This window comes from Poecilia formosa, unplaced genomic scaffold, assembly GCF_000485575.1.
Source record: "Poecilia formosa unplaced genomic scaffold, Poecilia_formosa-5.1.2 Scaffold263, whole genome shotgun sequence".
In the NCBI taxonomy this organism is placed as follows: Eukaryota; Metazoa; Chordata; class Actinopteri; order Cyprinodontiformes; family Poeciliidae; genus Poecilia; species Poecilia formosa.
This window is the reverse complement of record NW_006800202.1, coordinates 77,830-94,903: the sequence shown is the minus strand read 5'-3', so window position 1 is coordinate 94,903 and position 17,074 is coordinate 77,830. Positions and strand designations below refer to the sequence as shown.

The 17,074-nt window shown below is 39.3% G+C and overlaps 1 protein-coding gene across 7 annotated transcripts in view; it reads right to left on the bottom strand.

Moving 5' to 3' along the window:
* Nucleotides 1–17,074, bottom strand: part of syngap1b (synaptic Ras GTPase activating protein 1b) — a 54,710-nt gene that overhangs the window by 15,930 nt on the left and 21,706 nt on the right. For 6 of the 7 annotated variants that reach the window (XR_001664552.1, XR_001664553.1, XM_016680945.1 and 3 more), the window contains exons 7-17: nucleotides 15,938–16,273; nucleotides 15,713–15,857; nucleotides 13,377–13,521; nucleotides 13,000–13,236; nucleotides 11,943–12,144; nucleotides 10,996–11,198; nucleotides 10,428–10,626; nucleotides 9,458–10,048; nucleotides 7,546–7,977; nucleotides 6,674–6,847; nucleotides 5,742–5,953 (exon numbers count right to left, since the gene is read on the bottom strand). Coding sequence is in view for 5 of the 7 variants with exons in the window: in XM_016680945.1 (XP_016536431.1) it covers nucleotides 5,742–5,953; nucleotides 6,674–6,847; nucleotides 7,546–7,977; nucleotides 9,458–10,048; nucleotides 10,428–10,626; nucleotides 10,996–11,198; nucleotides 11,943–12,144; nucleotides 13,000–13,236; nucleotides 13,377–13,521; nucleotides 15,713–15,857; nucleotides 15,938–16,273 (2,876 nt within the window). In the remaining 2 variants the exon portion in view is untranslated. Of the gene's footprint in view, nucleotides 1–229; nucleotides 4,778–5,741; nucleotides 5,954–6,673; nucleotides 6,848–7,545; nucleotides 7,978–9,457; nucleotides 10,049–10,427; nucleotides 10,627–10,995; nucleotides 11,199–11,942; nucleotides 12,145–12,999; nucleotides 13,237–13,376; nucleotides 13,522–15,712; nucleotides 15,858–15,937; nucleotides 16,274–17,074 lie in introns of those variants that run through there. The other variant, XM_016680949.1, reaches the window with a different exon arrangement.

Below are 17,074 nucleotides of genomic sequence, written 5' to 3'. Positions count from 1 at the left end.
TCATTTCGCTCTCACAACAGCAAATGTCTTCGTATTTACCATTACAAAGAGATTAGTGTTAAGTTAGGTCTTCATAATAGTGAATAAAGAGGTCAGTTCTGCAATTAATATTAATTAGTTTTTAATTAATCAAATCAGGGTTTAATCATCAAAGCCTTTCATCACATTCATATGATTTAATTGAGAACACAGAGGACAGGTTTGACAATAAAGAATGAAAATCCACAGGTAAAGTTTCAAACAGAAGTGTTTGGATGTTTTATTCCATGAACAATGTACAGAGTTGAGAGATATTTTACAAAAGAAGAAGAGATTAGGTAAACCATCAGCACAGACAGAAATATTTGCACCGTCCCAGAGAACAATGGAATGGAACATGGTTATACAGCATTAAGATTCGACATGACTTCAAAAGGCAGACAATGATTTGTGTGGGTGATATGTCACAAAAAAATCCAGTTCAAGTAGTGTGCTTTTGAGGTCAAGTCGTACATTTAGTCAAAAATAAAAACAATGCATCTACCAAACATGAGGTCACAATGTCTGAATATTGTGCTACAGAGAAAAAAGGCAGGAGACAAAAGTTTAGAAGATGAGAAGTCAACGAAACGACAGAGCTGGTTCAAAAAGCAGCTGCAGATACACTGGGTTTTTCATTTCCAACATGTGCAACAGAAGCTTCAACTCTTTGATTGAAAATCTGCCTTTCATCCAACAAACTGGTGTTCATTCTAGAACAAGAAATATTCAATATTTGCAGCTACTTTATACAGATCTGTTGCAAATTTTAAAAAAGACTGAGAAACAAACCCTTGGCTGTTGCTATGAGCCATGTCAGTCACACACAAGCACACACCCACCCACCCACACACACACACACACACACACACATTACCACTGTGAATTAATTTGCAAGATTAAAACATCAGATATGCTGTAGTACAATCTATACAGCCTATCAATATATTCTTGCTACTAAAGAGAGGCAGATATATGGACACCAGAAAGTTACCTATAACTCTGAAACAAAAAGAAAAGAACGCTCACTGACATGAACATCTATAAGGAATGGGTTGATTTGGACTTTTGAGTATGAACCACATGCAGACCAGCAATGGGTATGTTAATGAATCAGTTTGCAAGGAGCTGGCACATATTCTGCTAATGTTATACAGCCATAACTGGATAAGAACATGGATGAATGTTTACCTTTCATTCAGGTGGAAAATGCTACTCCAATAAGCTAAAGCTAAAAACAAAACTTGCGCTCTCTAGTTTCCTTCGAAGACATGCCAGCTCCTTGACAACTGAACCAATGACACACTCATAAGCTGACTGAATAGTAGTGGTGCACCAATAAATTTCCTTGACTTTAGGTGATCTGCGATTTGCCGATACTGACATGAGAAACCAATTTTATCTACCTTTGCAAAGGTCAGTAAATCTGCTCCTGTCTGCTTTTGCTGTGGTTCACAACATCACCCCACTGTTGCCAACCTAACGACTTTATTGCTGTATTCAGCGAATTTTCAGACATAAAAAAAAAAAAAATTCAATATCGGCCAAGATCAGAAACTTTCAAAAGATCAGTGATCGTCCAGAAAACTGCAATCGGTGCACTCCTACTGAATAGGTGACAATTTATGTCCAAATTAGGCCATTCCTTCCAGCTGCATAACTGTTCTTACCAATGAGTGCAATGTGGTTTCTAAAACAATAATAACAATAATAATAATAATAATAATAATAATAATAATAATAATAATAATAATAAGACTGCATAAGTTCAATGACAGTACTGACTAACTTTCTCAAACACCTATTCTGATCACCATGTCACTGGACACCACCAATGACAGACTGCAGGTCAAAAAGTCATACCGAGCATTTACAGCAAAATCATACAGAGAAAAAGAAAGTCATGTTTGCTTTCAATAATAAATAATATTCATTCCAGGCTTTCAATTAAGAAGCAAAAAAAGTCACAAACTGTACAGAATAAACCAAAAAAACAACAACAACAAAAAATAATTTAAAGTACTTAAGTTCACACTTTGCAGAACTAGCATTTTGTCATAAAGTTGCGTCATGGTTGTCATGTTGCCTCTGTGGCATTTTGCACCTTACAGTACTCCAGGTCTTTATTCAGATACCATGGATGGCACCTGGTAGAAGAGTTTGGCAGGTAGTCACTGTTTCTTTATGTACAGAAAATGCATACAATATATCAGAGTCCTGCATGTGCATTTGCACAAACAGCACATCTGGACATATTGTATGGGTTATTGCGCTTCTCCGGCTAAAAGCTTAGCTATTGCAAAGTTAAAATATCTCACTGTCATATACTTTTACTCTGTATATATCTATATATACCATTACTGCTATGGCTCTTGCATCATTGTGTTTAATATGATATGGATTATCTTAAAAAATAGATTATTACTATAATAGGTGCAATACAGACCATAGATTTGATTCTCTTCGTTGCATCGCTCCATCTCTTCAACTGAAAGCAAACAGCTTGAGAAAGATAAATAATGTAATGTATATTTATAATTTTAATACAGTGATAAAACGTGTAGCCAACTAAAGAGATATTAAACCTAAAAACAAAAAAATACATATTTATAAATACATATGCTACAGGTAAAGTGGATTCAGTAGATTTAAACTAGCATACCTTGAAATTTAAAGGAATAGTTTGGATTATTTTTTTTGTCTTTTGGATGCAGGGTTTTGTTAAGAGGTTGGGCCATTTCTTACCTTTAGCAGGAATCTCCTTAAATAAACTCATCTTGGATCAAAACTAAGATTCTTTAGCCTTCCCAGTTTTACAATGAACATAAAATTGTTTTCTACCATAGAACAAATTTACTCTCAAATATTTCCTTACAGTTTAGGCAAATTTTATTGAAAAAAATAATAATTTGGCCATCTTGATTGCATTAGTTTCCCCATTTTTTAAAACATCAACGTAAAAGAGCTTTACTTTGAGTGAATATGACAAACTGAAACTATCAAAAACATAACTGTAAAAAATTATAGATTGCTTTTTCAATTTGTGTTTATCCAAGTCATCATGTAAGAGATCTCAAAGTCTGGCACATTAAGTCACATAAAGAATATGCGATTTCCTTGTTTTTGACTCAGAAAACAAGTAGATGAAGAAACTATGTAAAGCACTCCACACCAAAACAATGCAAAAATAGCTGGTAATTATGACACTTTGCTTGAAAACCCACCTGTCAGACTTTTTGTAGTGAACTACAGCAGAAGTGCAAAGCAAGTGGTGGAAATGAGGAACTTGTCATGTTTTCATTCACGCTTTGTTATCTGGTGTTCACTGGCAGCAGTGGTTTGTTTTCCTCCCTGCTCTGGTGAGGAATATTTTTTTATTTTAATTGGGGAAAAACATGTCAATCATTTTAGCATTTTGCTGTTGTGTTGAACTAAGGTTTGCGCAAATCCATGAGTACAGGTTGAAGATGCTTTAAGATGTCAGAAATCTGCTTTAGTCTGGCTGCTACTTTATAGTTTCAACTTCTTCTCCTCATCCATGCTGCTGTAGTACGATAGAAGATACTAACAACTCATAACCTCTTCACAGAACCTTGCTCAAACAAAAATCCAAACTATTCCTGTAGCATTTGGCTTTGGTTTAAATTAAGACTGCTGAGACCAGGCCTGGTCTATTGACAGATACTCTGAGCTAAAAGTGAAGTTCACGCACAGAGCATTAAGGCTTCTCTGAAAGAAAAAACAATGCAGACTGATTTTAGTCCTGCAGGGAAAGACAAGATTTTTGCAAGCCAACCCAGGAGTCATATTAGTCCTGAACTTGCATTTCTACCATAAATAATCTGCCATAAGGTGTCAGCTGAATGTAAAAGTCAACTGAGGAGGAAACAGAACATAAGGCTATGCTTGCACTTGTTCATTCACTTAGATTCTGGAGTCCAGTCAACCCAGCAGGATGGCCTGAGACGTTGCTTCTTGGCATCCATGCACTCTGTCTGCATTGCTCTTATGTGCATTCACATTCCTAATGTGTCCAGATGATGCACAAGTCCTGCAATGCACGGTCTGGCTCAGTGGTCTGTGAGTAGAAACTGACTCGGAAGCATCCAGATCTGCTACTTAATTCATCCCAAGGTCAAAGTAGGTCAAGGTACAAGTATGCCTTGATAAAGTCAGTATTCACTTGTATACTCCAGAGGGAGATAACCCAGGTGATTATTCTCTAATGTTCTCATAGTTCCTCTATGCCTTTCTGCCCGAATCTTCACAGCATATTGATTCAAGTTTTGTCTGTGATGTTCTGTCCTCCTCATACTATGTATACAAAAAAGGAGAGAGGTATTAGTCCCCATGTTTCTTCTGCGGAGAGAAACATCAGCAGTCCTTCAGTGAACAGCGTTCACCTTCGTCAGGAATGGAAGAGCTAATATCAAACCACGGTCTTCCAGAGTCCTGTGTAGTAAAGTCCATAACAATCATTTAAAAAGTGCAGTTTTTCCCCCTTTGGAGTTACTAAATTGTCATTCCTTTTGTGCTTTTACTGGGAAATCCTCTGGAATATTGGAAAACTAGGTGGAATTATCCGATATGATTCCAAAATTCAGTAAAGGAGCATAAAAAAATGGCTGCTGGTGGGTGCAACAGCACGGGATGAGGGAGGATGGTTTAAGGTTCTTTTATAAGCTCAGTTAGAGCGTTACAGATGCGTTTTCCTTAACGGGCCAGCGGGACTCCCTGTCTTCATTCCGAGTCTTCTTTCCTGGAGTGGATTAGAAGTGGCAATATTCTCTGTCACAGATATCTACCCTTCAGTTGCAGACCACAAGATGACTATCACAAGATGTGAAAATATGGCAGAGTTTTCTTTTTGGCTAAACCTTTCCCACAGTAAATCACTGCTAATGTGCAGCCTCACATTAAATCGTAAAACGCAGGAACTGTTTTGGTTTCATGCCTGAACACAGCTGAGAAGCGATCGATATTCCACTTCTTACTCATGAACCACTTAATTTGCTGGAGATCAATAACAACTAAGAGCTGCTCTCGCAGACTGGCCTCATTGATATTTCACAAAATCACCCAATAAATTAAGGCTCAGCTCCAGATCTCTGCAGTTTGCTAAATACGATGCTGTAACAAAGAACAAACCGCATCGTGAGGATCTGACAACAGATTTACCGGAGCAATTCCTAAGTGGTAAATCAAATACTATTTTTTTCAGCTTTGAAAACAATCAGGGCAACATAACCTTTGTACTTATTTAACAAGACAGAGATTTCTGCTCTCCATGTGAAAGTATCTCACTTCAGTTGTATCTCTTTGCAAATTGTCTGGTGTCCTTGTCGATGTAAAGTTCCCTGCCTAACACGATTTAATAAATCTGAAAGGTTTCCCACACTGCACTACACAGAGCAAGATATCTGGTAAAAAGAAAGAGTAGTTTGTTCTTTAGGAAATACATTAGAATATTCTGTTAGTACTTCTCCAGGTTTATGATTTAACTTGTTAGTTATGTTGTATGGTGGAAGTCCTCTACGTTTACACACTTCTCAGATTAGAATCATTTTAATTATGTTTAGCAATCTGGCATTTAGAGAATTTGCCACTTTTACCACATGTCAGGGGTAAATTATGTCTTCTGTCACTAAATGCTCCCCACATCTGCCTATGAAAGACCACAGAGCCGTCTTTTGCCCTCCATCCCAAAAACAGCCTCCAGTTACCTGTTAATTATTCCTTTAATTTGGGAGTCTTTCTCCACTTGCTGTTGTCGTAGCCTCCTCTCGCTGTCCTCCAGACGGTTTTGGTACTGGAGGAGGATCTTATTGGTCTGCTGCTCCTGCATTAGGAGCCTCCTCTCGTACTCCTCCAGCTTTCTGTGAGACATCAGCAGACGCTCCTTCAAAGAGTTGATTTCCTCCTCGTACTCTTTGACCTGAGGCGGCGACAGGAAACAGCTTAGTTTGACATGTTTGGAGGTAACAGGGCTCAAATGGGCAAATAAATGCAAACACATTGTGTAGTTTTGAACCACCTTAAATTTGTTTGCAGTTTGTTTCTTGCATGCAGTCAGACTCAACTGAACCAGAGTGAAAAAGTAATAAAAGATGGAATAAAAACTCGAAACCAAAAATCTTGCTCCTCGGAAGCAACATATAAAATAAAGTGAGAAAAGTCAAGACTTTGTAGAAATACAGTTTATGGAATGTAAAACTACAGTGGTGGGATTTGATTAATAATTTAAACTGAGTTCATTGCAGGGTATATAATTAATTCATCACAATTAAATGAAACTGTATATCAAGAAGATAAGCTATGTTTTCAAATCATGAACACTTTTTTCTGCTAAATCATTGACTAAATAAACATGTAACCTCTACAACAAAGATATTTATGATTTCTAATGTGTTGTTTAGGTTATTAAAACATCAGATTCATGCAAAGTGTTATTAAACCCATTCAGCTTCTACAAAAAAATCCTTCTTTAGTAATATATGAGGATCTATGGCTACATGTTGTTCGTAATTGTTAATTAAATTAGTCAACAACATCTACAACTTGGGCTCAGTTGTGTTTATATTGTGTCTCCTGACAGTGTTGATATTGTCTTCATTTGGTTCAGGAAAAGAACCAGTGGTGTTAAAATGACGCCTACCCTGTCCATACGTGACTCATCCATGCTTTTTGAATACTCCTTCAGCTTGAAATCCTCTCGGTCAATTCGTGAACTTTCGATGTCGGCCGACAGGTGAGGCATGTTGGAGACCCAGGCCACGGTTCGCTCGTTCGCTGGGGTCGGGGGATTGAGGGTGGTAGGTGACTGGGAGCCCTGGGAAGACAGGAGAAAGGCCTACTATGGGACAAGAAGGCACAGAAAGGCTTTTCACATGTATCACTGCAAAAAAACACAAGTATTTTTATCTAGGCTCTAGTGCAAATACCTTAGAACACTTGAAATAAGACAAAACTTGCAACTAACTTTTCAGCAAGATATAGGAGCTTAAGTCAATAAGTCCTTAATATTGATAAAAAAGTCGAGTTCTACTGGCAGACTGTTTCACTTGTAACATGGGAAAACTGCCTTGCTATAAGTGAAATAACCGACCAGTGAAGCTAGTAATTTTTCATCTATATTAAGAATTGATTGATTAAAAACAAGCTTCTATATCTTGCCGAAGAGTTGCTTGTAAGCTTTGTCTTATTTCAAGTAAAATATCTGCACTATAAAACAGATCAAAAATACTTGGTAAGATTTGTGTTTTTGCAGTGTATGCTGAGGCAATTCAAAGTACTTTACAGAACTCAAGCAAAATACAAAATTACATAAATGTAATGCATAAAAAAATAACTTCTAAATTCAGAAAAAACTCTGAAGTGGTTGGAAATTGTTTTCATAACCACTAGGAAATTATTCAAAGTGTCTATAATTATTATATAAAAACCATGCATAGACATCCTCCAGAGACAGCTGTGATGATGTCATGATGACCCGGAGAAGATGAGACATAGGCAGTGTGCAGGAGTTACCTGTTTACTCATGGTGGGTTTTAAAAGGTGCTGTTGAGACTGCTGTGGTGACTGCTGAGTGCTCTGACTGGTGGTCCCTTGTGGACTCCCGCTTTCCCTGACAGAGCTCTGCTGGTGGGGAAGACCCGGGGCAGTGTTGTCTTTGACTGATAGCTGCCGGGACCCGTGCTGCCTGCCGCCGTAGCCGGACTCTGGAGACTGGAGGAGGTTCCCGCTCTGCGGACGGCTTTTACCAGAGGCGGCAGGCGCGGCCGCCGCACTGACGGATAGCTGGTGGGAAGTCTGGGACTTGACGCGCTGGCTGGGAGGCGGAGCGACAGAGCTCTGCCGCATAGGTTGAACGGTGGAGGGAGGAGTGGTGGCCAGGGAGGAGTGAGACGTTCCAGTCTGGGAGGCCATTCCCATCATTTCATGTTGCTGTTGGAGGTTATCCTTGGAAAGAAAACAAGTGCACCGCAAAATATTTTTATACTTTTACAACCTACTTATTTTAACACTGCAAAAACACAAATTGTTGCCAAGTATTTTTATTCTAGTTTCTAGTTCAAGAATCTTAGTAGACTTGAAATAAGGCAAAACTAACTTACATGCAACTTGTCAGCAAGAAATATGAACTTGTTTCAAGTAAATAATTCCTTAATATTGATGAAAAAGTACTTGTTGCATTGGTAGATTATTTCTTTCATGTAATAAGTGAAATAATCTGAAAATGCAACAAGTACGTTTTCATCAATATTTAGGAATCTTTGACATAAAAAAGTTCATATTTCTTGCTGAAAACTTGCATGTAAGTTAGTTTAGTCTTATTTCAAATGTACAAAGATACTTGCAGTAGAAACTAGAATAAAAATACTTGACAACAATTTGTGTTTTTGCACTGAAGGACTCAAATTTAACTGAGCACTTTAGTCATAATTATAGTTTAGTGTGATTTTAAAATTGACATTATAGCTTGGCTTTTCTGATGCCTTGTAAAAAAGACAGTTTGTACACACACAGAAAAGGTCATTTACTGAAAGAACAACACAGTTATAACAGTAATTAATCAAAGCTGTACAAAAATATCATTTTTTCTACCCAGAACTGGTCAGGTGGCTGTTTCAGCTTCACCTGGTTCAAATTCTGTAAAAATAAAAAAATGTCCTATAAAGCATCCCTTGCTATCAGTTTATTGATCAATTAATCTAAAAATGAACGAACAGATCAGCTCTAAACTGTAGTGATGTTGAGTTGAGCAGAAAGGGCTGAGATTTCATATGTTGATGTTAGAAGTATTTTTTTTTAGCTTCAGCTTCATGAAATCGGGCCTCCTGCTCTTTCTAAAACATTACTCCTCTATTAATCTTTTAACAACAGCATTGCACTGGAAAGTAGCTCCAATAATTGCTCAGCAGATGTGCAGCTCTACCAAGTGTTTGCTAATTGCTGCTGGCTAGTCTGAAGGAGCTGAGTGGGGGAGTCATGGGGAAGGGCCACTCTGTGAGGTGGAAGCTCAGAAACTGCACCTCTGAGAAGGAGCTGCATCTCAAAGGCGGAGCTGGGTCCACCCAGACGCGTTGCACAGCTGAATGGTTGCCATGGAGATTAAATGATTTCTCAAACTTGCATGAAAAAGTCAAGGCAACACTCCAGGTATGTTTTTGACGAGGGAATAACATTACAACATGATGTAAATATCAAAGAGTTAATTTCTTATAATACATCCCCTTTAGTGTATAATTTCTAAGATAATATAAAATAAGCTTAAGTAGTTAAATTAATAATCTACACAATGTTATAATTTTGTTTTATCAGATTAATCGATTGCCAAAATATTTAACAGAATTATTAAAACAATTGTTAGCAGCAGCCTTGGTAGCACTGTTACACAATGTCACCAGACATCTAAAAACACTGATTTAAGGACTTTTACCTGCATATGCATGGAGATTTGCCTGCGTCCGTAGTCAGCCCTGCTGTAGTCGTCACTGTAGCTGTGTGAGTGGATTATGCTGGGCTGGCCCAGGTGACCATCCCGGGTCCTGAGCGTGGACAGATCCTCACTGCGAGAGAACCCCCCATGGGCGAACTGTGGGATGTAGGCCTGGTGAGAGGGCTCGGGGTCAGGGGCCAGGAGCAGGGGCGCTGGGGGCTGAGCTCGGCTGTGCTGGTGGTGGAGCTGTTGTTGTGGCCCGTCAGCCGTCGCCAGATGAAAGAGAGGATTCTGGAAGGAAAGCGGGTAGCGCATGGCGGCGGCCTGGTGTTGCTGCTGCTGGGATAGCGAGTCGGTGGTGGTGCCCATCTGGCTCAGCTGGCTCAGCCGGAGGCCGCCTGACATGCTGGAGCCGCCGGAGCCAGCTGACAACCTCCCACCGGCCCGCAGCTGGCTGCTCAGGCCCGACCCCAGGCCGCCACCGCCTCCGCTGCTCAGCCCACCGAAGCTGCCCATACCGGCGATGGAGGCCTGGGAGGAGTTGAGCATGTCCACCGACTGCAGGTTAGACACGCTGTTCATTCGGGAATCCTGGAGGTCCATCATAGATACGCTTTTATTTACACTGACACCCTAAATAGTAAGGGATATGAGAGGCTAATGAGCCCCCTGATAATAAATGTTAGGTGGGCACGGATGACATGGGTGAGGGTGGTGCGGGTGTTTTTACCACGAGGTCTGTCAGGGAATCGGAATGCCTGAAAGTATTTCCCAGGAAATACCGCTAGGATGAGTTGCATGGTGAATCAGTGGGAAAAAAGCAAATGTCATGATAAACTAGAGCCTCAGTAACACGATGGCAGACTCTGTCGAGTATGACTAACATGCATGTCATACTAACCTCACTAACCAGAGAGAGAAACTAGCGGATGGGATGATGATTCCCCTGGTTCAGCGTGACCGGACTCACCTTAGCGTCTGGTTCCGTGATGTCCGAGCTGCTCGTGCAGTAGGCCGGGCTGGAGCGGGCCAGGGGCGGCCGCGAAACGTAGAACATGTCTTTGGAGGCTCGATGAGGGTGATCGCGGTCCTGAAAGCTCAGCTGGGCGCGGGATGGCATGACCCCTCCGGTGGAAGTAGGGGAAGGCAAACGAGTGATGTCTATGGAGCTGGACAACAAGAGGCAGCAAAGCCAAATTTGTATTTAATAGTGTACAGGAAATATTCATTCAACACCTGGAAAAAATATGGAATCAGTTGGCTGTCACCAAATGGACTTTAGACTGATGGAGAAAATGGCCACTTCCTGTAGAGTTACTGGTTCTGATCTGAACCTTTATCAGCAGCCAAGGTCCAATTTACTGCAAAAACTTTCCATGAAGCCTGTATGAATAAGTAACATAATGTAACATCAAAGCATAAACATTATGCTCCTTTATTTACTGTTTGAAGATCGTTGAAGTCACTTATCCTCCTGAAAGTGACTGGAACAACCAGGACATTTTAAAGTGTAGCTTTTCTTCTGTTAAGGTTCCTACCTGTTTAAGTCCCTCATCATGAGATTCTGGAACTCTGACGAGATTCCTCGGTTAAAGCTTGGTCGAGACAGCAGCCTGTCCGACTGTCTGTCCTGCACCCGGTCCGCCTGGTGGCTCGGCTGCCTCTGGAGGTGAGGGTTACGCAACGCCATGCTGATGTCATTCAGGAGGCGGGGCAAAGGGCCCAGCTTGATGATGGCATCCTGTGGTCAGAAGTTGAAGAAGCTTTTCTGAAAAGCTGCGGCTCATTAATTTATAAAGAAATCAACAAAGTCGTATGGAGAAACAAACATTTTCTTTGTACTTTTATATGTTGTAGTGTTGAAAAAATACAAAAGATGAAACAAACCACTTCAGGTTGAAAGTAATGATGTGGGACGGAAATCCATTTATCCATGTTTTGTGGCAAAACTGGGAAGTTTACCAAGTAAATACAGGACCAGTATCGCCAATACCAATAGTTGAATAATTTGGTGATTCAGTTTCAGCTAGTTGATTATGGTTTTGGTAAGACACCGGACAAAAACATTAGGCAAATAAAAGTCTTTTTATTAACTAACCACAACAAAAAACAATGTAGGAGTATAGAAATAACATAAATCCCCAATTAACTTCTACTGCAAACAACTGTTTATTAAAAGGAGTGAGTCTGTGTCACCTGCATCTAAACTAAACAGGATTCATATTTTTTCTTCAATAGTTAATATTCAATCATATATGTCAGGTTTGAGGTATTTCATTTTACATAAATGTATATTTTTGAGTTCCAGGAAGGTTTTTTTAGCTGCCTGAATAGATTATAATAAAAGTCCAGACTGTATTTGAAAGACAGCAGACGCTTTGAGCGCAAATACTTCAAAGGAATACAATCCTGCTCTGAAAACGTAAGAGCTTGATGTTTGAGATATAAACTTCAGTTTACATTGGTAGAACTGATCTGGTTTCACCTTGCTGAGCTGAGCCATAACCTCCCACAGGAGGCTGTGCAGGATGGACAGCTCCCTGCCCAGATCGATGTATCCCTCAAAGCCGCCTGCGTTGCTGACGCTGTCCAGGTTGGAGATCTCGTACAGGAACTGCTGCATGGAGCCCCACTCCATCTCTAAAAACTCATTCATGAAACACATGTACTCCTCCTTACTGCCAAACCTGCAGGAGCAGAAACAGAAGCCAGAGAAGAAGGAGGAGTGAAATCAAACAAGATTTAATGAATAAATGATGTAAAACTGGATTTTAGCTTCTTTTTCTTTGTCTCATAATTTCTTGGATGTAATCTTCTGAATTCTTCTGGCATGTCATATGAGAATTCAAATATGAGTTTATATTCAATGTTAGGTGAAATAATTTAACTTAATTAAAAGAAGGCTAACTTTGGAGACCACAGCAAAGAATAATTATACAAAATAAATTTAGTTTGTTTAATTCTAAGTCAGGACTCCCCTTGCTTGTCGCAGTAAGCAGTTAATCGCATGATAAATTAAAATGAGCTCAATAATTTCCATTCTGATGATGAATATTATTTGAAAGGCAATTTTGTTTACAAATACTTCATAATCCATTTTTTATGGCTTTGCTTGTGTGTGGTTTTTATTTCCGTTTTATTTATTGGTTTTGGTTGTTGTGTTTTATTTTGGATAATTAAAATTTCCTCCAGTTGCAGTGTGTTCTTTGCAAAAGTTTATTGATCTTTGAGAGGGTGAACTTTGATTAATACATCATTATCAATTTATTACGTGAAAATGTTCTCCAAAATGACAACATTAATGTTTATCGCAATAATTACTGGGACAATTTAATGTAGAAAAACTTATTATCATGACAAGCCTAGTCCGAACTCAGGGTTGTGAGTTTCAAGGCCAAACATCAGCTATAAAAACATAATTCCCTAATTATTCATTATAATAAATGTATAGGTGTGTACCTATTACATATCAGGTCATATCTATGACAAGATTTAGGTAAATACAAGTTCACATTTTCTTTAGAAACTGAAGTAGTACTGACTTGGAGAAGTTTGCGAGGTTTTGCACTACTTTAGCGATAAGAGTGAGGGTGCGTGACGTCTGCTCGTCGGGATACTCCTGGGTGAGATTGAAAAGTGACGGGGACATGATGGCGGGACACAGGAAGCGCAGGAAGAGCGATCCGCTGATGAGGCGGTCAGCGATGTCTTCCCGACCCCTCTCGGCACAACGCACTCGCCAGGACGCAAAAACCTCCTTTAGCTCACGGGGGAAAACACTGTGAGGACACAACGTGCATCTCAGAATTAGACAGCAACATCATGGCAGCTTCCTCGGCTCGCGAGGGGAAAGTAAATCTGCAGGCCCATCAACCTTTATAAATAACTTTGTTTATTTCTGCAGTAATTAGGAGCTTACCAATGGGAATTAACGATTTTGCAGAGAGCCAGTTCGCAGCACATTCGAAGATTGGCTTGGTGGTCTGGTAGCACAGAGGGTGGTATTCTCATAGGGTCCACTTCGCAATTTTCCTCTGACTCATACAAGGCCCTTATGAACTCCCCTGGAGATGACATTTAATTTGTAACAAGTCCAGAGTTATTATTTTAAATAACAGCATCAACCAGTGCTCAAGTGTTACAGAAAATAAATCAGAAATTAAACATTTCTGCAACTCAACCCTTTGGAAAAGTAAAATGCTTGTTTTTCTTTTCTGTTTCAAGAAGTATTGATCAATCATTTTAACTTTAACGCTGAATAGCAAATACTCTTTAATGCTGAAAATAAAAGCAACACCAACCAGCTAAGAACTGTAAAAATGTTAGTGTCACGTTTATGACTGACACTAAACAGACACAGTTCACCATTAGGCACAAAGTCAGCCTGATTTAGATCTTACATCTGGGTTTGGCTAACATGTGTATTAAGCTGTATAGTAACCATGTGGATGTAAATGAGGTGTTTTACTCAATGTTCCCCAACGCGTCAGCTGTTCCTGGTTTGTTACCCGTCGGGTTGAGTGTGTGTGGTTTTCCAGTTTATCCATGGGTTAAATGCCGAGGTCACAGTTCTTTGCATAAACCACGCTTGGGGAAAATCTACTTATTATGTATGACATGATTCAACTGAGGCAGAAATTATGCCTGCCCATGAATCAGATTTACTCATCAAATCAGTTTATGCTCCTGATGTTTGGGAGAGATGAACAGATTTGTGGTTTAGCAGGAGAAATGGAGTCTTGACTGAAGTTCAGTCTGGAAGACTCTAGTTGCACCTGCCTCATCCATCAGCGCCCGCCTCTCTGCAACCTGGACCTATCGGCGCGGACCAAGCCTCGCTCCAGCCAATCATCGTTTGGGCTTCAGTTGAAAAGGACCTTCACCCATAGCCTCCTCTGCTCACCAGCTGCGATCAACCCACCTCCACCCCATCTCCACCTTCGGCTCCCGGCTCTCAGGCCTCCTCTTCCTCCGACCGCCGCCACCAGTACGGCCCCGGGGGGTCTACATTCCTATGCTGCATCAGGAATGTTCATCGAGCTCATCGAAGTCCAGCTCGATGTCCCCGGCCGGGGCCTGAACGCCAAAGGACTTTTTATTTTCATGTTTATTTTGTCATTAAACTCTTTTAATCGCCTTCTTTCTCCGTTTGAGTCTCTCCAGATTGAACTGTGCTCATGCTGCCAGAGCTTTCTCTAAACAGCTTAACTTTAAAAATTAGAAAACGATCACAGAATAATTCAGGAAGACAGAAGACGCATTATGGTTGTTCAGAGGGCAGAAGGCCTGAACTTTGCTGCTGTCAGGGATGATCTGGCCTCAAAAACAACAATAATACTTGGATTTTCCACCTCAGTTCTTTTAGATTTATTTGCTCTTCTTTTGTTGTTTTATTAGTCATTTCCCATGATTCTGGGAAATTTAAGCTGCTTTCACACAGCAAGCGAATGTGACCCAAATTTGCTTTTTTTTTTTTCTACCCATGTACGACATTTTTACGGCACTCTATTTCTTCTGCGCCCAATATTTCTTTTGCACATGCGGGTTGCTTTGGAGATGTAAACCGTTCACTTCACTCAAAAGGCTAATTAGTAATATGAAAGACCATGCAAAAAAAATTTAAAAATAAAAAGAAAATCTGATTTCAGCACAAAATTTGGAAGACCTGCTTTTTGAAGGTAGCCTAAATTTTTCTATCTTCTCAAACCTGCTTCATGTTATTAAACATCAAACGTGTTAGGCAAATAGTGAAGGTTTCTGGTTATCAGAACTAAAAATGAAATAAGAAACCTCTCAAAAAAATCTTTGACTTTATTTTGAAATTTTGGGTTTCATATATTTAGGAATTATTTTTGACTTTTGCTGATTTTATTTTTTGTTTTTCTTATTACTGAATGTTTCCTCTTTACACAAAGAAACTTATTGTTCGTCAAGTCTAATAGCAAACATTTTTTTAATCTTAGGTAGGTAAAAAGTAAGTTTTGTTTGCAATGCCCAAAATAAGAATAAAATTCGGATAAACCTGAATGATTTGAAAGAAAGAAAAAAAGTAATTTCATACTATTCTATTCAGATTGAAAATTATTCATTTTCCCTCGGTAATACTGACAGATATTTCCTGTGGTTTTTATTTTTATGGCTATAAAAATTAAACCAAGAAACAAGTTTTAGCTGATCTGATCTGAGCAAAGAGCATTGAAAGATTATTTTTCAGTTATGATTTGGAAAATGAAAGATACGGCTGAGTCGACTCACCGATAGCATCCTTGAGGTACTTATGTCCGATCAGTTTGAGGTACTCTTCTATGGCTTTGGTGGCCAGAGTGTTCTCTCTGAATATAAGGTGTTCTCGGTCGATAAATCTGTCTACCTCACACATGGCCATGTCAGACAGGAAGTCCTGCAGACACAGGAGGACTGCAGTCAACCGTTGCTCCTCAATCTGATTCTGAGCTTTCTGCAAACAGCGGTGGCCCTTACCTTCGCCTTCCCTGTGCTTTGCAGGATATGCACCAAAGCACAGGCCACTTCCTCTTTACTCTTCACGCTCAGCACGGGCTCCAGCACGGCGCACAGGGTGCGGTAGTTGTTGGTGACGTACTCGGCGAACTCCTTGTACAGCTCCATGGGCAGGATGTTCATGGTTTGGAAGCGGGATTTGAGGCGAAGCGAGGCGTTGATAATTTTCCCTCCTCCGACGCCGGCTCCCTTTGTGAGAACGCTGGGCTGGATGACTGGGTACCATTGCTCCACAAACTGCCGCCCGGTGATGCTCGAGATGGGGATGCTGACCAATCCTAAGTATGTGCTCTTTTCCTTCAAGATACACAGAAAAGATACTCATAAGCATGTAAACTGTATCCATAGAGATGAAGGAAAAAAATAAACACCAAACTGGAAAATAATTGTGATTGTAACTTATAACTATAAAATCTAACTCAGGATATTTGCAAACTCACAAAACTGACTGGGATTTTTACTTTTGCATTTTGCTGCCTGGTGTTTAATAGTAGTTCTGTTTGTGATGGAGTTTGTGAAGTTACACAGTAAATAAATAACAGCAATAATTTAGGTTATTTAACCCAATTTATAATCATTTATAAATATTTAGTTCACAAATTAAATACTTAGCTTCAAACTAAATATTAAACATTGAAAGTAAATACTTAATATTTAGTTTCCCAATAAAAATTTAGATTGAAGCTAAATATTCAGCCAGCAAGCCAAATATTTAGCTCCTAATTGGTTAAATCGGTTTGCTGATTTAAACTACATATTTAGTTTGAAGATAAATACTTATTTTTCAAGGCGATTATTTAGTCTAGCTTGCTGTCTACATATTTAGTATAAATATTTGAAGATAAATATCTAGCTTCAAAATATTTTCAAGACAAATATTTAGCTAGCAAATCAAATATTTAGTTCAGGAACTAAATATATGATAAGCAATTTTAGCTTCAGGCTAAATATTTAGTTTGGAACTAATTTTTTTCATTGAAGCTAAATATTTAGCTAACATTTTAGTTTAACGGAACATTTGCTTTGAATTTAAACATTTAGTTTGCTAACTTAATTTAGAGCTTGCAAACTAAATATTTAGTTTGGAGCAAAATATTT